The sequence below is a fragment of the Podarcis erhardii genome, assembly GCF_964252035.2.
Source record: "Podarcis erhardii genome assembly, chromosome: 16".
Taxonomy (NCBI): domain Eukaryota; kingdom Metazoa; phylum Chordata; class Lepidosauria; order Squamata; family Lacertidae; genus Podarcis; species Podarcis erhardii.
The window spans coordinates 19,797,408-19,820,849 of NC_138514.1; the positions used below are offsets into that span (position 1 = coordinate 19,797,408).

General features: G+C 45.5%; 1 protein-coding gene across 4 annotated transcripts in view; it reads left to right on the forward strand.

Annotated features, from left to right (window-relative positions):
- The window catches only part of GRIK4 (glutamate ionotropic receptor kainate type subunit 4), a 470,359-nt gene that overhangs the window by 328,441 nt on the left and 118,476 nt on the right, over window positions 1–23,442 (forward strand). For all 4 annotated transcript variants that reach the window (XM_081843083.1, XM_081843085.1, XM_081843086.1 and 1 more), the window contains exon 7: window positions 16,526–16,579. In XM_081843083.1, the coding sequence (XP_081699209.1) occupies window positions 16,526–16,579 (54 nt within the window). The remainder of the gene's footprint in view (window positions 1–16,525; window positions 16,580–23,442) is intronic.

The window sequence follows — 23,442 nt, forward strand, 5'->3', positions numbered from 1 at the left end:
TATCAGCCTCCCTCAACATGAAGCCCTCCAGATGTTGTGTTGGCAGAGGGCTAATGGGAGTTGTAGTCTAAAACAACCGGAGGACTTCTACATTACATGGTGCTTGTGACACCCACATACATTTCCATGGATGTCTATCCACATCCGAACACCAATGCACTTCAGTCTCTGGGACCTGTTGTTCGAGAGCAGTCTGTATAAAACAGTGCACAGGATTTGTTGTTTTAAGTCTGTGGCCAATATATATATATATAGTTTTGTTTTGTTTTCCCCATGTGTTTTAACAGCTTTCTTTAAAAATTGATCATTTTCTCTCTTTTCCACAAGATTTTTTTCTTTTCTTTCTCTCTGCCTTTGGCTTTAAATCTTTGGCTGAGCTCCCAGCCAGTCCATTAGAAAGGGAAACAATATTAACAATTTATAAACAACAGTTTGGATCTGCAGCCTCATCAACACACGCTGGTGAGCACAAACGTATGGTTTAGGAAAGCGTGAGATTGCTTTGTGGTGGTATTCATTTCACGTATCCCGGAGCGGGAGAGAGAGAGCCGTTTTCCCCCTGTGGAACTTGCCAGTGTACAGAGTCCCGTGATATTTTGAAAGAACTGCCAGGGAATTTGGGACTTGAGTCAGAAACTTCATAATATGTGGTTGGTTGGGACCTAGTGGAGCACTCTGCCCAGGAGTGTATATTATTATTATTATTATTATTATTATTATTATTATTATTATTACAGTTTATTTCCTGCCCTTCACCTTAAAGTCTCAGGGTGGGTTACAACTATTAAGACACAATATTAATATTGCGTGCCAAGGCCCCGTGCCCTGCAGTTCCCCATTGATTAATAAACACACCGACATGAGTATTTAGGGTTATGGGCTAAAACAGACCACAACTTTGTTGGTTAAAGAAGGGAGCGATTAGGCTTAGGCATTGGACAAAACTGGGCTATATCTTGACTCCCACCCATCTGCAGGGAGTCAAACTAAGGGTAAACCACAAGAAGGGGGAGCCCTATGACTTACAACAAAAAGGGGCACACTGAGGGGTGCCCATTGGGGTCGTGACATAGCCCTAACCGACACCCAGGCTTCAGACAGAATCCACACCCCTGGATTCCTTTCACAGCATACCCTTATCAAGGAGGGGCAGGCAGAGGCTACAACCTCCCCTTCCTTATACAAAGGCTTACCCAATGCCTGCCTTACAATGTTGTGACGATTGCTACAAGGTAGGCAAAAACCAAGAGGAGGCGAGAGAGGGAAGCCCCTGGCGAAAAAGGGAAGCCCATAGATTGGCTGGGCAGGGAGGATGCGGCCGGGGTTGGCACGGAGGAGGTATCAATCCCTCACCCCCGAGCCGGGTCACTACAGGTGCCCGGATGCCAGTCCGCAATGCCACCCACCGTAAAAGATGAGCGATCTTAAAACACAGTATTTAAAAACCCCAGTTTAGAAGAACTTAAAATTACAAAAATAAGGTGGGTCCTAAAATCATAAATCTCAAGTGTCAAAAGCCAGGGTGAACAGGTACATCTTCAGTATTCACTGAAAGCTGTATAATGTAGGTGTCAGAAGGGATTTCCACAACTTAGGGGCTGCCACAGAGAAGGCCCTCTCCCAGTCTGCCACTGCCATCACCCTGAGCATTTGAGGGCAGAGGCACTACCAAGAGGCCTCCCCCCCCCCACCCCCCGTTGATCTTAGCACCCAAGATGATCTGTACGGAAGCAGGCAGCCTTTCAGGTATTTCAGGCCCGAGTCATTTATACTTAGGCCTCAGTGCCGATTTCTGTGCAAGAAGACATTGCTTTGTGATCTGCCCTGTCTTGGCCCTGTTTCTGTCCTGCTGCAATTTGTCTTCTACCCCAAACTACATTATTTGTCTCAATGTCTGCTGTGGCAAGATTTCGTAATGTGTAATTACTTATACAAATTAAATACAGTGGTACCTCAGATTAAGTACTTAATTCGTTCCGGAGGTCCGTACTTAACCTGAAACTGTTCTTAACCTGAAGCACCACTTTAGCTAATGGGGCCTCCTGCTGCTGCCGCGCCGCCAGAGCACGATTTCTGTTCTCATCCTGAAGCAAAGTTCTTAACCCGAGGTACTATTTCTGGGTTAGCGGAGTCTGTAACCTGAAGTGTATGTAACCTGGAGCGTATGTAACCCAAGGTGCCACTGTAAGTACATTGTCATTAGGTTATTCCATTCCATTCATTTCAGTGCGATGAAAGCACAATGCCAATGTGGTTGGAGAATACTGGTCTCACTTTATTGGAATGCAATACTGGTCTCACTTTATTCAAACCTTAAGTTTCTCTCCTTCCCATTTTGAAGTGAATTTCATTGTGCATTATCTAGTACTGGATCAGACTAGAGCAGGGTTAGGGAAACCTGTGGTCCTCCTAATGTTTAGGACTCCATCTCCAAACTGTCATAGCCACAATGGTCAATAGTGAGGGATAATAGCAATTGTGGTCCACTGGAGGGCCACAGGTTCCTCATATCTGGTCTAGAAGACTCGTGAAGACTCTTGAATATAACTTTGCACATGGTTAACTGGCTAGGCTGCTGGAATTACTCTGCACTAAGTCATTGTCGCATTAATTGTTAAGAAATTGTCACTTATCCCCCTGTTCATGGAGCCCTCATTGCACAGAAATTGTACAAAAACATAAGCAATCATTACTTATTGCTGAGGGGAAAGTTCTCCCAGAAAAGCTGCATGCCTGTGTGACTGCATCTCTGATGTCGATTAATGGTTGTTTTCCCCATAGGGAGCAGAGATGAAGAGTGCAGCTCTGTGAATGTATCTGTATTTAGAAACTCCCCGCTGCCTGCCTGGGCTTTCAGATCAAAAGTGGCAGATTTTGTGTTCATGCAAAGTTGTCCCCATTATTAGTCATTGCAGGTACAGATCAGCTTGTCTTCTGTCCGCAGACAAAGGTCAAAAATAAGTTGCTAACGGAGTCTGCCCAGTTCTCGGAGAGAGATCAGAGAGATCTTCTGCAAGCTAATGGGTCTCATCGGTGCACCACTGCATTATTTTAATTGCTCATCAGCCAAGTAGCTGGTGTGTACATGTGTGAATCAGAATCAAAGGACACCCTTTGGTTTTGACCTTTCGTATTTTGCTAAAAACCTCAACCTGTTGCATTTTGTGTGGGAAATTAGAGCCAAGATGTGGCTTCTCTTTTCTCCCTCCCTCTTTCTCTGCGGAGTCAATAAAGGATTTGAATGAATTCGCTCTGTATTGAGGGCTACCCCTTCAGCCTGTTGCCATAGTAATGTTGCACAGCTACAGAACTAGAGGCTCTTTTGACTCCCCTCCTCCTTTCTCTGGGGTATTCTCCTGCCGTGACCGACATAAAGATGTCAAAGATTGAAAGGGTTGCTTTTCTTAAAAATAAGAAAAGGGGGGAGAAACCCTGTTACATCCTCAGTACAGTTTAATGTGGTTCACTTAAGCAAGAGATTCTTAAGGGAGATGGCTTAGGAGAAACATAAACAGATAGAGATATGGGGTTGTGTTTCATCTCCTGCATAAAAGTACAACTCAGCAAGCACAGAATTTTTGCGGCACTTGCAGAGGGAGGGCAAACTTGGCAAAGACAGATGGTGATGATCCCAAAACAGCTACTCGTGAGGTTCAGGGTTTGCAGAGTGAAAAGCAAGCATTGGCTAGACTGAGCCGGCACAGCACTTAACCAGAGCTCCAGATGAACCCTGCTAGATGGGGTGTTAACTAACTAACTAACTAACTAACTAACTAACTCATTAGTCACTTGTCACCTGAAGGTCTTCAAATGACTTACAGCAATGTATATATTCTTACACACACATACACAATACCATAAAGAAAGGGGGATCATACAATATGTCAATATATCATCTAACATTACATTTATGAAGAAACAAAAAACTACACACCCACCATATAAGTAATAACAAATTTCATTAACAAATGGCAAATAAACAAAAATATGCCCGCCTACCAATTAGCAAATAAACGACTATTTTTCCATTTTTAACCTTCCCACCCAAATGTCTAGAATCAGGCCAGCTGTTGCAAATCAGCACTGGGAGGGCCCAAGGTCCTCCTTCAGGAATGCTCCTGAATCTTACCTCTCCCTTCAGACAAGAGCAGTAGCAAAGAAAATCAAGAAGATGGAAGCAAAAGTTTTACTTGGTTGCTGCTGCTGGTAGGCATGCCCTGAAAGCAGAAGATAAGCAACCTCTTATTTTTGACAGGGGTATTTTGCTTCCCTGAGGGCACTTTTAAACACGCCACAGGGCACGTGTGGCACCATGCACATGTGCCTGTTCTCTCTCTCTGGCACTTCAGATCTCAAACTGGGCACAATGGGAAACTGAGCAAGCTGCATACCCACCGTGCCTCCCTTCAAACCACTGGGCAGATACTTCTGGGAAGCCCTGCTAAAGAGACACTCAAGCAACCAGGAGGAACTGAATGCTTCCTCCTATGTAAAGCCTAGGAAGCCCAGAAGGTTTTCTTGCTTTTCAACCTGAGCTACGGGTCTCCTGGTGAAGCTGCTTGGCTCCTCTCCAGTGTCTGTCAGGCGTCTTTGCCTGCCTGCTTCCATTCGTCATTGTTTTGCTGCATTGAGACCGGGATGAGGGAATTGCTTTGGGAATGTAGGAAGCTCTGCCTTCCATCAGGTCAGACTGTTTGCCCACCTGCCCAGTGTGGCCTGCTCGGACTGGCAGCCACTCTCCAGGGTCTCAACTAATCCAGAATGCGGCAGCTAGGCTGGTGACTGGGAGCGGCTGCCGAGATCATATAACACCAGTCTTGAAAGACCTACACTGGCTCCCAGTACGTTTCCAAGCACAATTCAAAGTGTTGGTGCTGACCTTTAAATCCCTAAACGGCCTCGGTCCAGTATACCTGAAGGAGGGTCTCCACCTCCATCGTTCTGCCCGGATGCTGAGGTCCAGTGCCAAGGGCCTTCTGGCGGTTCCCTCATTGCGAGAAGCCAAGTTACAGGGAACTAGGCAGAGGGCCTTCTCGGTAGTGGCACCCACCCTGTGGAACGTCCTCCCACCAGATGTCGAAGAGAAAAATAACTACCAAACTTTTAGAAGACATCCAAAGGCAGCCCTGTTTAGGGAAGCTTTTAATGTTTAATAGGTTATTGTATTTTAGTGTTTTGTTGGAAGCCGCCCAGATGGACAGGGTATAAATAATTATTATTATTATTATTATTATTATTATTATTATTATTATTATATAAGGCAAAGCCTTTCTCTCATCATCTCCTTCCTTGCCCTTTTAACTGGAGATATCAGGGATTGAACCTGAAGCCAAAAGCATACACGCTTCCTCTCCCTGTCAAATGTTGGGCCAGATCAGATGGTGCTTCTCTCTCAGTCTGGCTCATTGCATTGTGGGAAGTGAGACTGTACTTCCCTTCAGTGACCAAGCAGTACACCTACGGTAACACCCAATGGCTCTGCATTTGCACACAGGGTTGACGTTTCCAAATAATTCCCGTGTGTGTACGGTCCAAAGTGTGCAGATCAAAACCACACGGTCCATTTCCTTTTAAAGAAATCTGGTAATTGACTGCACGTATCTGACTTACGTACGCTGGAATTCAAGTATATATTTTATGCAACTCTCCTCTGAGGGAAGGTTTCAGTGCTTGGGGCTTTTTAGTTTAGAGAAGAGTAAGAGGCGACATGATAGTTCATAAAATTATTCATAGCTTGGAGGAAGCGGATAGAGAAAAGTTTCCCCCCTCTCTGAAAATTAGTAGAATTCAAGGGCGTCCAACGAACAGATAAAAGTAAGTACTACTTTTAAACACTACAAAAAAAGAAAGAAAAAAGAAAAAAGACAGACAAAAAAACCAATACAATACAATATAAAAACATTACACAGCACTAACACCTTAAACAAAACAAAACAAAACAAAAACACTTTAACACACATCATACAATTTCAATGTCATATCTTTCATTTACTTGTTTCAACGACCTCCTCACACCTCCCTTTTTGTATTCCACTTCTGTTGATTGTTTCAGCAATTCCTTTCCATCTTCCTCTGTTTTCTATCCTATAATTATCTTAACATATTCTAACCTTATTTTTCCCTAATACTCTAATAATCTATTTATACTTAATTCCTTATAACATTTCTATTAAAGCCGTATAACTTCATTCCAACATTTTTCTAACATTCATTAATTTTACAATATTTCTATAAATAGTCTTTAAACTTTTTCCAGTCTTCTTCCACCGACTCTTCTCCCTGGTCTCGGATTCCGCCAGTCATTTCCGCCAGTTTCATATAGTCCATCAATCTGGTGATCTTCTGTCCGATGCTCTTAGCTCTTTTCCAAGTCCCTTCTGCAGATCTTCTTCATATTTATACAAAAACTTTACTTTGTCTTCTACTGATCTTATTTTTATTTTCCTTCCTTTGAAGCTGAAGAGTAGACCTTGGGGAAACTCCCACCTGAAGATGATTTTATTCCTTCTCAGCAAGGCAGCCAAATCTCCTTAGTTAGACCTAAGATCCAAAAGGTGTTTCGGGGCATCTTTAAAAATTTTCACTCTTGGCTGTTGTACCTCCAGGCTCCTCCGGTAGTGCCAACAGTCTCCCACTCTGTTCCTCTCCCTTTTCCCTCCTCTTCCAAGTCTGAAGGCCCTCACAGTTTTAATCTCTTCTTGACCCAAGTCCAAGTCCCAAAAATCAGCAAATTCCTGTGTGAGGAAATCTATCATACTTTCCTTCTCCAACTCAGGTAGGGCTCTGATCCTCAAATTCGTTTGTTTTTCTTTAAGCTCAATTATAGCAAGCGTCGACCTATGGTCATCCAGTTGCCTCTGCAAGGCTGGGACTCTCTCTCTCTCCAGTTGTGTTACATTACATTCAGCAGCAACGGCTTTCTCCCTAGCTTCCTCCGCAGTCTGCCATGTCAAAGTAGATTCCTGTATCAATTTCTGGATGGTTTCTGTATTGATATTCACCTTTTGTCCCAAATTATTTATAATTTCTGTATTTAAATCTATTTTAGTAGTTGCAGCTTCCACTTTCGCATTTGTCACGTTTACTTTCTTGTTAAGTTGTTCCAGTGAATCACTTATCTTATTTAATGAAACCGCTAAGACCTCTTCTATCGACATTCCTCTTGATTTTGAATATGCTGGTACAAAAACAGTAGTAGAAGAAGCAGGGGGGCCTGATGTTGAGGCTCTCCTAGATTGCTGCCAAGTCCTCCCAAACCTTAATGTTTTTTTCAAGAATTGACTGGTCAGTTTTTTCCTTTCCATTAACCATAACACTTAACCGATTCAAGGTCAGTCCCAAAGTCTCACAGTTTTTTATCTTGCAGCTGGAAATTCCCCCAGCCCAGCTCTTGCAACAGTTTCAATGGCTTCCTCTAGAAGGAAACAGTTTCTATTTAAGTTAGTCAGTAATGTCCTTTTTTTTAAACACAGCTCAAGCAATGAAGTTAGTTTCAATTTTCAGTTACTTTTACTCCTTTTTTAAAAGTAGGCGGAGACAGTAGAAACAATGTATTTCTCTTATTAGCTAGCTGTCAACAAACGATCACCGTCAGTGAACATTCCAAAAAACGTCAGTCCTGCTAGCAGCCCGTTTCCAGGGTCTGAGCGGTGGTATTTTAACTCTCTTTGCTCTCTCCCGCAGGCTTATTCAGTTCACAACTCCCCCCCCCCCCTCTTCTCCTGCCTCCAAGGGGGGGTTTAATATTCTTTACCGATGGAAATTTAGTCCTTTACAATAGGCTTTCCAAGACTTCAGCTTGCAGCCTCATTGCTTCAGTCTATTTACAAAAGGGGAAGGTTGACTTCCTGTATTGAACCTCCCCGTTACGATACCAAATTAAACGTTTAGAAATCCAATTCTCCCGCGTCAGCTCTACTCACGGGTAGTTACTTTAGATTCAAATTGTCCACAGGAAAAAGTCAGAGCTCTCCGGCAACAGCTATGCGGCTTCACTCCGTGGAAGAAGCAGATGATTCGAAGCACCGCGCCGCTCACCCCACGTCGCTCCAGACCCCCAAAACCGGGTTTCCCCATGAGTAGGGGAGGCGCAAAAGGTGCCCGCCGAATCCCACATTCACAGGCTTCTCCCGCCTGTGATTTTTTGCGGGTCTCTGCCTTCGCCGTGGCAGCCAGACCCAGATTCCCACGGGGCAAATTCCTCCCGATCAGAGGAATTCCGCCATTACCGGAGGCGCCAACCCGGAAGTCTCCATGTGTGATAAAAGTAAGTACTTCTGCACACAGCACATAGTTGATCTGTGGAACTCACTCCTGCAGGATGCCGTGACTGCCACCAACTTGAATGGCTTTAAAAGAGAATTAGACAAATTCATGGAGGTTAAGGCTAGCAATGGCTAGTAGCCACAATGGCTAGGCTGTCCCTGCATGTTTGGAGGCATCAATGTTTCTGAATTCCAGTTGCTGAAGACCACAGGAGGGGAGAGGGCTCTTGTACTTGAGTCCTCCTTGGGGGTTTCCTGCAGGCATCTGGTTGGCCACTGTGAAAACAGGATGCTGGTCTAGAAGGGCTATTGTCCTGATGCAGCAAGCTTTTCTTCTGTTCTTATGTACTGTATTTTTTGCTCTATAAGACACACTTTTCCCCTCCTAAAAAGAAAGGGGAAATGTGTGAGTGTCTTATGGAGCGAATGCAGGCGGGAGGCTCTGGTCAGCGCTCCCTTTAAAGAGTCATGTGGAGTGTGTGCACGGCTCTTCGGGGCTTTTCCCTGAGGCGGGAGAAGGGCTGCCACTGGGATCCTGCTGGCTGTCCTGGCTTCTTGTTTAGCAGCGCCTTCATCCCGCTCCCCTGCGGAGGCTTCGTGCAGCTATCCCTGGCTTTTGTGGCAGAGCGTGTGGCTCTGTCCGTTCCCCCACCTCCCAGAAAAGCCCCCAAGAGCTTTAAAGAGTGTGCGGCTCTTGCGGGATGTGGGGGGGGAGCCAGTAGGCTTGCATTCACTGAAGCCAGGAGGGCTTCCCGCACCGATCCCGCTTGCTCTCCTGGCTTCAGGGATAGCCCCGCAAAGCCTCCTGAGCAAAGATGGAGGAGCTCTCCCTCTTAGCTCAGGATGCTTTGCGTTGTTTTCTTATTTCTTGTTTTCTTATTTCTTGTTTTCCTTCCCTAAAAACTATGTGCGTCCTATGGTCTGGCGCGTCTAATAGAGCGAAAAATACGGTATATGCTTCCTATTCAGATGTTCTGTTCCTGAATGAAAGTGTAGAGATATTGGAAGTGGGCCATGCATAGCTTTCTTATTTCCATGCCATGGACTGCTCCATTTCCCCCTCTCTCTCCCGTCAGTCTAGCTTGTCCCATATTTTCATGAAGAATGAGCTCTGCCAATCAAACTGCCTGCCTTTTATCTCAGTTGGCAATGCATCTCCATTCCCAACAGGATGTCATTCCATGTTCCCACCTGGTCGCCTCCCCGTGCTTCTTTGCTAGCACAGTTGAAATACTATCTTTGATTTACGGAGCTCTGACTAGATTCTGCTTTCCAGCCCTACCCACCTTGAACGATGAATCTGCCACTGATTCTCAGTTCACATCCTCCCCCATATGGTCCAGAGTTGCACGGTTGCTTCTCTGCTGACAGCCCCATCCTGGCTTCCTACCTGCCAGTATGTGTATGTTTGTGTGAAGAAGGCCAGGAAAAATAATTTGCGGCTTTCTTTGATTATCTGCCCTTGGAATAGAAAGCTTCTGACTTCAAAGCTGGTTGCACGGAGAACCGATGTCCCTGCCTGCCCCAAGCTAAAAAGCAGGCTCAGATTTGCACAGTGAATATGAGAGGAGGCAGTGTTTGGAGCAGAAGAGCAGAACGAGATGCTAGGAAAGAACTTTTTTGTTTTTTCTCTGCCACTCAAGGTAGCTCTGTCAGGCTTGGGAGAATGTCAGGCCTGGGAGATCAAGGTTCAACTCTTGCTCAGCCATACATTTCATTAGGATCCGTTGGACCAGTTGCTATCTCTCATTGTAATCTACCTCAGAGGGTTCTTGTGTGAATAAAAGACTATGCACCTGCTCCTTCATCTCCTTCATCCCCACCTAGAACCCATATACATATACAGTGGAACCTTGGTTCTCAAACGGCTTAGTTGGCAAACAAATCAGTTCCCAAATGCTGAAAACCCGGAAGTGAGTGTTTTTCAGAAGCCAAACATCCAATGCGGTTGCCGGCTATTGTTTCCGGGGCGCCTGTGCCAATCGGAAGCCATGCCTTTGGTTTTTGAACGTTTAGGAAGTCGAATGGGTACCACTGTACATTTATACATATACAGCCCAGTTTGCAGACCTGGGAAAAAATCCATTCATAATATCTGCATCTTTTCAGGAGTCAGTTGTAACTCATTCAGCCAAGGCAGGCACAATATTTACATGAGAATCCTGTCCATGTTTTCTCAGAAGGAAGTCCTGTGTTCAGTGGATCATGGACAATTATATTTAGGATTGCAGTCTTTACATGTATTTATTTAAACATTTGCTGTGTTCCTTTCCTAAAAGTTCAAGATGGCTGGAGAAAGACACACACACACACACACACACACACACACACGAGAGAGAGAGAATATGCAAATTCATTATATAGAATGTTCTAATACAATAAAATTCTAATATAATGAAAACGTTAATAATTAAGAAGCAGAACAATAAAATATCAAACTATAAGAACACCTTTAAAACAATTCAGTCAAGTTTCAATAGACTCAATAAAACTGAGGAAGCAGATCTCCACCCCATGGCAGAAGACCATTGGGCCCTATTGATGAGGTTCATCAAGCACTGTGTGTGCGTTGTCTAAAAACAAGAATTATTTTTTCTTTACAAGTATTACTTTTATTCAAATGCAGATTTATGCAGTTTTAATTGATTGATTAATCAACTAATGTATCATTAATCAAGCAGAGGTTCTTTATCTGTATGACAGTCTGACTGAAGAACATCATGTTTGAAGTTTCAAAGAGTGATATGAAAGCCCTGATAGATTGGGAATGGTTTATTCCCACACAGGACTCATAATAACTCAATGCAGTCATTCATCAGTTGCAGAAAATCCAAGGAAAACAGTGTGTTTGAAAGATAGGTGATGTGAAATGTGAGTGTTGTCTTTGGTGTTATATGTGCACAGGGCCATTTACACATACTAGTCATCAATCAGTGTTACAAGTCACCAGTGAAAGTGTGCAGCTTCCCTGTAATAGCCTAGGGTTAGGTGCAGGTACTTACTGGACCACAACCAGATTCTTTGGGTTCAGAAATGGAAGACAAATAGCTAAAGCATCCCTGGTGTTTGCTAATCCTTCTAGTGTTGTGCAGTTCCTGGTTGGCTTCCAAGCTGACGGCCTGGGCAGGCTGGGTCTTCCTGTTATATACCTGCTGGGATTGGCAAGGCATCTGACCCTCACCTGAATTTCATAGCTCTCCCAACGAGTGCTTTGGTCTGCCCACTGATACCAGGAACTCTACTATTCAAATTAGGCCCAGTGTTTTTGTTATAATCCCCTTCTCAATTAAGTAATCAATTTTAATCTTGAATTTAAATTCTCAAAACTTTCTTATTTGTTAATTCAAGCAAGTAAACTACTGCTCTCACTTCATTACAAACAGTATTTCTACCTGCAACACACCTGCAAGCGGCAGCCTGTACAGACTATGCATGTGTGGCAACCGTATCGGCTGCCGTGCGAGCAGCATCCCGTACAGATGCCCGTTCCGAAGGTGTGTGAGAATGGCAGTCCATACGGATGCTGCGCGAGCGGTGCCCATACAGACTGCATGCGCCCTCGGCCACTCTACAGCTGGGGGGAGGCAGGGGCCATCTTGTCACCCCTCCCAGAGTGGCACCCGGGGCGGCCTGCACCCTCCGACCCCCTTCCTCCGCCCCTGTGTATATATTGATAATATAATTTAGGTTACTGAGGACAAACAAGATTGTACAAAAATAAGATTGGGTGCAGGCCTGGCCAGGATATAGGCGTCCTGACTGTGACAAATGTGACCTGTGTGCTTGCTTGCTTGCTTGCTTGCTTGATTAACAGCTGTTGGGAACTTCAAGGTCCCTGCTCTCCCTTCTTGTGGTCTTTGTACTGGACCTGGAGACTCCAATAGAGAGCATTCCATGTCAAGAAGGAGGGCAAGTGGACACACTATCAAATGACAGGGCAGGAGCTACACGGAGGAGGGCCTTTTCACTGGTGGTGCCCATTGTATAGAATCATAGAATCATAGAGTTGGAAGAGACCACAAGGGCCATCGAGTCCAACTCCCTGCCAAGCAGGAAACACCATCAGAGCACTCCTGACATATGGTTGTCAAGCCTCTGCTTAAAGACCTCCAAAGAAGGAGACTCCACCACACTCCTTGGCAGCAAATTCCACTGTTGAACAGCTCTTACTGTCAGGAAGTTCTTCCTAATGTTTAGGTGGAATCTTCTTTCTTGTAGTATGCCTCGCTCTTCCCAGACCTGCTCTCTTTTGGCCTGTATTTTGGAGCTTTATTATTTAGGAAGGCTTTGGAAGAACTGGTTGACAAGTCTTATCAGTTGCTGACGTATGAGCAGATTTTATTTGCTGCTATTCTGGGCTTCTGGTGCACCAGGGTTTACACCAGTGTAATAGAGTTGGCCAGGATGCCAGAAGAGATACAATTTATGAGCTTTCTCCATTATCTGCACAGCAGGGGTGTTCAGTCAACAGTGTAAAGGCTGAGCTGAAGAATTCCCTGCTTGTTACCTGCTTTCAGCAGTAGGGGTCACTGTTTGGTAGTACCCAATTGGTTAGCTGTCAGATTCTAGAGCTCCCTATTGGTGGCACTTAGCGAATTCACAACATACAGAGTCCATTCATAAAACATAGGGTTCATTTATAAAGCAGTAACATAAATCTCCATTGCTATATATTGGGTGTATATTTCAGCTTTTGAATGTACAGTGGTACCTCGGGTTAAGTACTTAATTCGTTCCGGAGGTCCATTCTTAACCTGAAATTGTTCTTAACCTGAAGCACCACTTTAGCTAATGGGGCCTCCTGCTGCTGCCGCACCGCCGGAGCACGATTTCTGTTCTCATCCTGAAGCAAAGTTCTTAACCTGAAGCACTATTTCTGGGTTAGCGGAGTCTGTAACCTGAAGTGTATGTAACCTGGAGCATATGTAACCTGAGGTACCACTGTACAGGTTTATGACCATGCTGTAGGGTAGTGCTTATGTGACTGTGAATAAAAGGTGGCTGGGCTCATTGTCTCGGGGTTTTGGGGGGAAGAGGTGACAAAACTGATTTCCAATAAGTTACCCCCCTTTATTTCCATAACAAGTCCTTGAGTTTGTACTCTGAATAGTGACACCAGGGACCTAGAAGGTGCAGAGCTTGTCAGTCCAACCCCTGCATAGTCTCATCAGCTGTGAACTGGGGCCCTACCCCAAAAAAAAAATCAAGTTGCGCCCCACTGCTTCAAATTGGGCCCCACTGGCTAGCCCTGAGTATAATAGTTGCAGGGCCTGAGTTGCCCTGCCCTTGCATGAAGTCTTGGGTTTGCAATTTTGGGAAAGGTGAGACTGCCCACTGGGGAGGGCTGGCGAGGCCCCCTAGATTTAGAGACCCTTGGCTTCAGCCTACTTAGCCTATACATAAATCCAGCACCGAGCAGGCTCTTCTTACATTCTTTCTTACAGGTTAGCATTTGATCAGTTATTATTTCTTTCACAAGGAAGGTTCCCTCAACCCTCCCATCCCCAAACGAAAGGGGGCAAATGACTTTAAAACTAGGAAGGGCTTCTGGAACTTCTGGGTAGGAGTTTTCAAATACCAGCCTCAGATATTTCTGCAGCTCACTTCCCTCGGGGATAATGGGAGGGTTGCCAGCTACAAAGACTGAGATGCCACTGAAACCTGCTCTGAAGCAAATGACTGATTGTAATTGAGGAGCGTCTGTGTCTCTCTTGAGCTGTTTGTCACCTGGATGGCTTTTTTTAGTTCTCCCACTACCCCAGGCAACGATTTTAAATGTTCTACACTTAAATGCATTTGCATATGTGAATGAGCAGTGCCTCCCTCCCCCTCCCCCCCCCCCCACACACTCAATTTGGGCAGGGTGGCAACTCTAATTTATTTGTGCTTCGATTTCACTTCAGCAGCTTTGCATATTACTAAGAGGTGGAATAGGAAGGAAACACAAACAAATCACACTTCCTGTTTCTTCATGCTTCCAGTAAAAGCCTAAGATTAAGATCAGACCAAAGTGGGTCCATTTTGTCCAGGAGCAGAGAAACCCAGACCCTCTGGGCCTTTCTATCTGGCCATTGGAATTCTCCCCAGTCCACACCCCTCACTCCCTCTGCTTCACACCCTCCTTGAGTGTTTTTGCCTGGCTGGAATATGTCCTCGAATTCTGATAATGCCCCTAGCTTGCCTGGATGGATAGAGGGGGTCCGTTTTAATCCCATTCTCTTTTAAAGGCATCCAAGTTGGTGGCCATCACTGCATCTAGTGGGAGAGAGTTCCATAGTTTTAACTATGTGCTGCATGAAGACGTACTTTCTTGTATCAGCCCTGAATCTTACAGCCAGTGCTTTTCCTCCCTAGGGGTACACAGGGTTACGCATACCCCTAAACTCTTTGTGAATCTTTGTACTTTTGTCCATTTACTGTATTTATTTTTCCTGATTTGAACTATAAAACGGTGATTTTCTTGAGTCAAAATGAGAGTACCCCTAAACATTCTTTTAGAGGGGAAAGCACTGCTTACAGCATTCAGCCTCACTGGATGTCCGCGAGTTCTAGTCTTATGAGAGAGGAAGAAAAGCTTTTCTCTCTGCACTCTCTGCATGCCAGGCACAATTTTAAACACTTCCATCATGTCACCTCTTACTCACATTTTCTCAAAATTAAAAGGTCCCAGAGGCAGCACCCTTTACTCATAGGGAGTTGCTCATTTTGGTTGCCCTTTTCTATCTCATCACTCTGCCCCACACCACCAAGATAAGGGATACTCCTGCTTGCTATGTTTGAAAAAATTCACCTGTAATAAGGCGTATAAGGAGATGAGCTTATTATGCATGCAGTCACCCTTTGGGGACAAATACATATACTTCAAAACACAATTAAGCACAGGAGCAACTGTGCTTCTCCTATTTGCAGGAGAAGCTGAAAGTGAAGAATCCTAATTGGCTGGACCTTGAATCAGCATTGACATGCCTCTCTCTCACCTCTGAATGTTGATGGCCTGGCCATTACTCCTATCCAGTAGCCAACTCCTTCTCACCTGGCTGGCTGCAGCTACCCGAAATTCCAAGCAGAATTTCCAAGGACCTGATAAGGCCTCTCCTCTTCCCAGAGGGGAGGGGTTGTGAGCGGGAGCAGCCTCCCGTGGGGGCAGGGAGGCGTATTCGGCTCCCTGCTCCTGATTGCTTCTGCTGCTGCGACCAAGCCTCCCAGCCAACCAATAGGGCCGGCTAGTGGGCAGGGCTAAATGTGTTTAAACAGCTGCAGCAGCGCTCTGCTCCCAGTCTGTTCCTGCTTTCTTCGGATCTCCCTCCCTCCCTCCCTCCCTCTTAGGTCAGCTTCTTTTTGCATATTGACCTTGCTATGGACTTTGGTTGGTTGCCTTGGTTGTCCAAGGGGCCTGGTAGGACTTTTTTATCCATTTGGCAAATTGGCACCAGCCTCTTGGTTTTTTCGCCTACCTCGTAGCAATCCGTCACAACTTTCTGGTATTGGCGGTTAGGCATTGGAATATGTGTGCTCTGTTGGAGGATTGGGTATGCACCATCATCTACCCCTCCTCTTTTGGGTATTCCATTAAAGGAATCCGGCGGTCATGGATCTTGTCCGATGCTCTGCTGGTGGCTAGGCCCATGGCACAACCCCCAGTGACATCATGGGGGAGCTTCCAGTTGTATTTGCATCAACAAGCTCCTCCCATTGGTTGTTAACCCTAATATGACTCCCGGCTGCGCGGGGTGGAGTCTGGTATTGCTGTTTCATCCAATGCCTAAGCCAATACTGCTCACATGCTGTAACCAATAAAAGTTGTGGCCTAATTTTGCCCATTAACCTAAAATAATGTGTCTGTGTGTATTAATCCTATGCGGGTTTGAGGGTCCTCAACTCACAATGCTACCTTTTCCCTGGAGATTATGGGGGGCTGTATCTGAAATCTTCTACATTCCAAGCATGAGCAGTACCACTGAGCTACCTTCCGAAGATCCTAGGCACACACCCAAAGGAGCAAATCTCACTGAACAACCGAGTGAGTGACTGAGGAGTTAACATACATAGGATGGAGTCGACAGCAAGAAAATGGGAGATAGCAGATGACAATTGCAGCTGTACATGGTTGTCTCTGAACTAAAGAACACGCCCATTGCAAAATAGAGTTCATAAGCTTCAGATCAGGATGCATCTATGATGTGCAAACATTCTCTCTCCCTGCAGCAAAAAAAACGGGTGGCTTTCTGCTGTCATAATCTCTCATCTCTTCTCCTTTGCAGGCAGCTGAACTGGGAATGGTGTCAGCCTATTACACGTATATCTTCACTAATCTGGTAAGACATTTCTTCAGCTCTGCTCCCCCCCCGCTCCCCCCGCCGCCGTAAGAGTCTTATTGACAAAACCTGACCTGTTCAAGCTGCGATGTGTCTGGCACTTCCGCAGATGCCATGAATGAGAGGAAGAGGAGAGAGAAATCTAGGGGAGATGTAGGGTGCTTCTGTATTTGCATTTTATTAGTATTAGTATTAAAGGACTTGAAAAGTTGTGAAATATGTAGACTAGGAGCAACATCATCTCCTAAGCAATGCACTTATCCAAGTTTTTCATAAGCCTTTTCTGCCAAGCCAAAGAAACCCACGCGTCTCCGCTTTTCCAGCTTGTTTACATTGCATTATGGAGACTCTGCAAGGCCATTTTTAGTTTTTTTAAAAAAGGATTTGGGCAAATTTGTGAAAGATGTCTCCTGATGGCTAATAAATTTGGCAACTAAATGGAGCACCCATGTTCAGAGACAGTATATCTTTCAATATCAGATACAGGGGATAAGCAAAAGGGATGGCCTGCTTGTGAGTTTCCCAGGGACACCTGGCTGGCTGGTGTAGGAAAACGGACAAGCAATTGTTTAACATTGCAACCAAAACGACTGGGAAAGTAAACAGGTCAATTCATGGCATGTTTGTTTTTAAGAGGTGGTACGGAATAATAATAATAATAATAATAATAATAATAATAATAATAATAATAGTAATAATTTATTATTTATACCCTGCCCATCAGCCACTCTGGGTGGCTTCCAGCAAAATACTAAAATACAATAATTCATCAAATATTAAAAGCTCCCCTAAACAGGGCTGCCTTCAGATGTCTTCTGAAAGTCAGATAGTTGTTTGTTTATTTCTTTGACATCCAGTCAGAGGGCGTTCCACAGGGCAGGCACCACTACCAATTATTATTATTTTAATCTTATGTTTATTGCATTGGTCTGAGGATCTCACTGTCCTGGCTAGATTTGTACATACAGGACTCAATTTTGTATAGATGCCTATTTAGACATCTTGAGGTCTTACATTAACTTAAATGCTTCATATAAGTTCTATGTACTGATGGTAACTGTGTTCTCAGTTTATTTATTTATTCCATTTATTTATATTCTTCCTGTTTCTCTAAGGAGCTCAATGTAGTGTACATGGTTCTCCCCCCTCCTCCTTTATATCTCACAACAACCCTGTGAAATACATCAGGCTGAGAGGCAGTGACTGGCCCAAGTCACCCAGTGAGCATTGTGGCTGAGTGGGTATTTGAACCCTGGTCTCCCATGCTGTAGTCTATTGTGTCACTCTAACCACTACACCACACTGTTAGCAGCCTGCCATGTTTTCTAGTTCTAGTATGCAGGTGGGGTTGTTTGTTTTGTTCTGGTAAGGCCTGTGCAGCTATTTGTCATAAAGTGGGTGAAATATACTCAGAGTCGAGAGTGGATTTCATGCTCTTTATTCAGCTCATAGTGGTGAGGAGGAACGGAAGTTTCCCCAATGTATCTGCTTTATATACATTATTTACACAATGGGCTGCACATGATTGGCTAATTCCGGAATTCTCCTGTAGGCCAATCAGGTTGTGGATTCACTTCCATCTGGAGCTGGATTGGGTGGCTCCTGCAGACCAATCATACTGCTGCATTGTTCTAGGACCAATCAGACTGCTGCATTTTGGATCCTATTGTTCTCAGACCAATCAGACTGCTGCATTTTGGATCCTATTGTTCTCAGACCAATCAGACTGCTGCATTTTGGATCCTATTTAACTCAGTACATAACAGTGGGTATAGCTGTTCATTTATAGATCAGCTTTATCAGGAAGTATTGACAGGATCCAGCCCATACTGGGTCTTTAATACCAGGACTATGACTGCAAAGTGATGATGAAAGGACCTAAGCTGGTGTCCTTGCAAACGTACCAGAAAATACAGCCCTCAGCATTGAACCTTCCCTCATAACAATTAAAAATTGCTTTTTCAGCTTTAATTTCCTTTGGCACAGCTTCAGCGTGCTTAGAAATTGGGGGGGGGGGCTCTCTTTTTCTGACGAAGGGGCAGATCTATCTTGTGAGGGGAGGCGGTGGTTAATGAGAAGTAGCTACAGTTTCCTTTCTGGTGTTCTTTAAAATGGATACCAGCTTTCTAATGCTATAATTCAAGGATGGGCTTGGGAAGAGGCTGAATAAAATTTCTTCTCCTCTTGAAATTAACTTTTGTGAGAGAGATTTCTCCTGCCATTGGCAAATCTTTCTCATTTGCACGCCGTTGTGTGGATTTCTTGTGATCGTTTCTCAATAGCTCTATTATGCCGTATAAATGATTTTTAAAAAACCCTTCCTTGGCAGTTTTATCTGTCATACTTCAAAGCCATAAAACAAGCATTCCTATCCATCAGGGGTGGCTTTCATTAACTGTGGGCTCAGATCATTTGTCTTTCCCCCTGAGTAAATGGAGGGTTGCCTTGCACTGGGTGAGGTCCATGCCATCAAGTGTGGGACCAGTCATGTACATGGGGGAGGGCTATAACTCAGGAGTCCCCCAGACTGATGGGCTTTTGGGAGGTGGGGTGGATGTTGTTGATGCAGTAATAGGGCATTTGTGGTCGATTTATTCAGGTCTTCCCAGTAGGTTGTCAGCACCCGGGGCAAGGCAAGTAATTTGCGCCCCCTAACCCGTGGATTTTAGCACTTGGGCAGAGAGCTGCGAGTGCGAGCGCGCCCCCCCCAGAGGTTGCGCCCGGTGCGGCCGCCCCCCCCTGCACCCCCCCCACTACGCCACTGGGTCTTCCCACACATCACTGTGCTTTATTGTACAGGGAAGTGTGAATTACTGAATCAAGTTCCTCTCCCCCCCCCCCGCCAGGTAGTGAGATCCCTGCTTGCAACCTGCGAGAGCTCATTTGGTTGGGTGAAACGGCACCCCGCCATTACTTTGGACCAGGAGGTCTTGTTTCGCAATGATGGTGGTCACCTTTCCAATTGGGGAAATGACATTTCAGCTGGTTGACATCATGCAGGGCATTAGAGATTGGTTGCAGGTGTGAGGTTGTTGACGGTGAGCCATTTGGCTTGAGTGGCGGTTAGGCACTGGGTAAGCGTTTGTGATGGGAGGGGAGTTTGTTGCCTCTGCCCACCCCTCCTCAATAAGGATATCCTGTCCGAAGCCCGGGTGTGGGCTAGGGCCATGCCACGACCCAGCAGGGACCCGGGGTGTGTGTGTCTTGATTTAACGTATGTCATAGGGCGGTTTGCCCTTAATGCGACTCCCTGCAGATGGGCAGGAGTCGGGATATAGTCTTGTTCCACCCAATTCCTAAGCCAAACCACAAACATCTGTAATCAATAAAGTTGTGGCTTATTTTAGCCCATTGGCCTTAATTAGCCGTGCCCATGTGTGTTTATTATATAAGGGAACTACGGGGCACAGGGCCTTGTCAAGCAAGTAGGGTGAGCCAGAAAAAGACAAGCTGATTGCATTCCACCTATTGCAGTGTGACATTTAATAATAATAATAATAATAATAATAATAATAATAATAATAATAATTTATACCCCGCCCATCTAGCTGAGTTTCCCCAGCCACTCTGGGCAGCTTCCAATCGAGTATTAAAAACAATACAGCATTAAATATTAAAAACTTCCCTAAACAGGGCTGCCTTCAGATATCTTTTAAAGATAAGATAGCTGCTTATTTCCTTCACATCTGATGGGAGGGTGTTCCATAGGGTGGGCGCCACTACCGAGAAGGCCCTCTGTCTGGTTCTCTGTAACCTCACTTCTCGCAATGAGGGAACCACCAGAAGAGCCTCGGCGCTGGATCTCAGTGTCCGGGCTGAACGATGGGGGTGGAGACGCTCTTTCAGGTATACAGGACTGAGGCAGTTTAGGGCTTTAAAGGTCAGCACCAACACTTTGAATTGTGCTTGGAAACGTACTGGGAGCCAATGCAGATCTCTCAGGACCGGTGTTATGTGGTCCTGGCAGCCACTCCCAGTCACCAGTCTAGCTTCCGCATTCTGGATTAGTAGTAGTTTCCGGGTCACCTTCAAAGGTAGCCCCACGTACAGATCACATTGCAGTAGTCCAAGTGGGAGATAACTAGAGCATGCACCACTCTGGCGAGACAGTCTGCAGACAGGTAGGGTCTCAGCCTACCAGGTGGAGCTGGTAGATAGCCGCCCTGGACACAGAATTAACCTGCGCCTCCATGGACATCTGTGAGTCCAAAATGACTCCCAGGCTGCGCACCTGGTCCTTCAGGGGCACAGTTACCCCATTCAGGACCAGGGTGTCCCCCACACCCGCCCGCCCCCATTGATAGCCATTGATAGTCTTCTCCTCTGTGAATTTGTCTGGTTTTCTTTTATTTTAAAGCCATTTAAAGTTGGTGACCATCACTGTCTCTTGTGGGAGCAAGTTCCTTAGTTCGACTCTGCACTGCATGAAGAAGTCCTCTTTTTTTATCTGTCCTGAATCTTCCATCCTCCAGCTTCATTGCACGTCCATGAATTCTCATAGACATTGGTTTCTCCTGGCAATAAATGTGTCCAGGTGAGACTAGGTTTCTGGTTGGGCAACTGTCAAGTCCTAGTTTTGATGTCACACTTCTGCCCCAAATGTTCCTTGCATGGCATGTATCTAAATACAAAGGATCTGGGATCCTTCTTGCCTTGATAACAAAAAACGTTAGCAGAGACAAGTATGGGTTGAATGGGGAGGTTTCAGAAACTCTGTCATTTGAAGTTCATTCTTTATTGCTATGCTCAGGAAGAGGCACCTGATTAGTAGCAGACTGGGTCTGGGGAAGCTCTTGCTGGCTAGGCAATGTGTCCTTCTAAATCACTGGGCAAGAGAAGCATCATATGCATTCACAATGCTTATACGGATGAGACAGTCATTCCTGGCTGGTAGTACAAGGAGTGGTTATGTATACAGTGCCTTCTGCAAAGCAAGCAGCTGTTTGTGGCTCAAAGCAAGCTAATTCTGTTGCAGGAGAGGGCATGTGCATGATGCTTCTACAGTGCCAACAGGAGTTCCTGGCATGAGGCAAGGTAATACCATATGGGTGCAGAGCTCCCTTCCTGATGTCTGCCTCCAGATTAGTTGGACAAAACTTTCTAACCTGATTAAATTTCCGGTGTCCTTTTGAGGGTTGTTCCAGACAGCCCCACCTGCAGACTGCTGAGGTATTTACTCTCATTTAATGATTAATTTATTGGGGGGGGGGGATTTTGCCCTACCCCTGACGGAGTGTCTGACAGAGTTAATTAAGAAGGAAAGAGGAGCTGGCTAAAAACCTAGGCAGATGGAAGAGAAATTTAAGGAAATTAGTAATATTTAAATGAGGAAGCAAGATGGGAAAGGGGCCATTTAAACTAATAAATCTAGAGGGATTATCAAGCCACTAATGAACCCTCTGAGTTTTTGCAATCACATCCTGATGGGGGGTGGGAAGGGTGATAAAAAGCAGCATGGCTCGCATTATGGGATGGCGAGCAAAAGGAGCAGCTAAATCAAGTGTGTGGATGTGTCATAGAGTAGATGACTGTTGGAAAGCGAGACCCTGTGTATATTTTAAATATATATGCTTAAAAGCAAGGATCTGAAACTAATAGGAGATAGAGAAAGTCATCAGGCATAAAAAGGGCACAAAGTCAATTCCCTCCTGCACTGGGGAGTTTTCTGAAGGTCAGCTCTTTGGAGAGGTAAGTGAGCTAACTGCATTTAAAATGAAGGGTCAGCGCTGAACTTTCCTTGTCAAGCCCTTCCCTGCCTCCCACCGCTTCTCCTGTATGCACTTGATGGAAATTAGTTTTCTTCCCTCCGCCAGTGTGGATTTGGGGAATGTCAGGCTGGAGAGATGCGAGGCTGACTGGCTTCCATCAAGATCAGTGACTCATCCTGGCTTTAAATCCTACTAATTAGACAGTTCAGCAGAGAGAGGAAACACAGCATGTGAAAACAGATAGGAAACTTTGGCGGAGTGTTGGGACACAGCTGAGCAATGGCTTTGCAGTCCATTGGCGCACTGATGCAGGGGACACAATCAGATTTGCCCTGCAAGGGCTGCTAGCTTGATGGTTATGCTGTGTCCCCACAGTCAGAGGCAGGAGGGGATGGTGGTGTTGTGCTTGGGTCCTACTTGCAAGTTTCCCACAGGCATCTGGTAGGCCAGCGTGAGAACAGTATCAGGGGAGGATTTGGGGCAGTGCAAGCAGTGTGGTCACACCGGGTGTGCAGCCAAGGAGGGCACCTTCTTAAAGTCCAGCAAAAACTTGCTCAGCTTTGGGAAGGAGGCGTGAGGGCTCTTACAGGGTCTAGAGTCCTCCTTCCTCCTTCCCAAAGCAGGGCTAGTGCTTACTGGGCTTTGGGAAGGAGAAGGGAGGGTTCTAGGACTGCCAGAGTCTTGTGCCCCCTTCCCAAAGCCTGGCTTAAGCTGGCACAATGAGAGCTGATGGGCAACATGTTACCAGGGTCCACCTATGACAGGATGCTGGACTAGATGGCTTCATCCAACAGGTCTCTTCTTATGGACTAGGAGAACTGACACTTCACTCTACAGGGTGGTCCAATACGTGGCCCGAGGACTGCATGCGTCCCCTGGGACCTTTTTTGGTGGCCTTTGGCAACATTTGACACTTTGAATCATTGTCCACACAACTCACAACCTTCATCAACTACCCCTGCCGTCCAACTGCCCCACTTGTGGAGAATCCATGTTCAGAAGGGGGGAAAATATTTTACTTCACCTGCATTCAATGTACTGCCCTCCTGAAAGGGGGTTTATTTCTCCTGTGGTTGCCATGGGATCTTTAAAGAGGAGCAACTGGAGAACCTATGTGGCAGCAACATCAGCTAAGGATGAGGGAGGAAACATTTT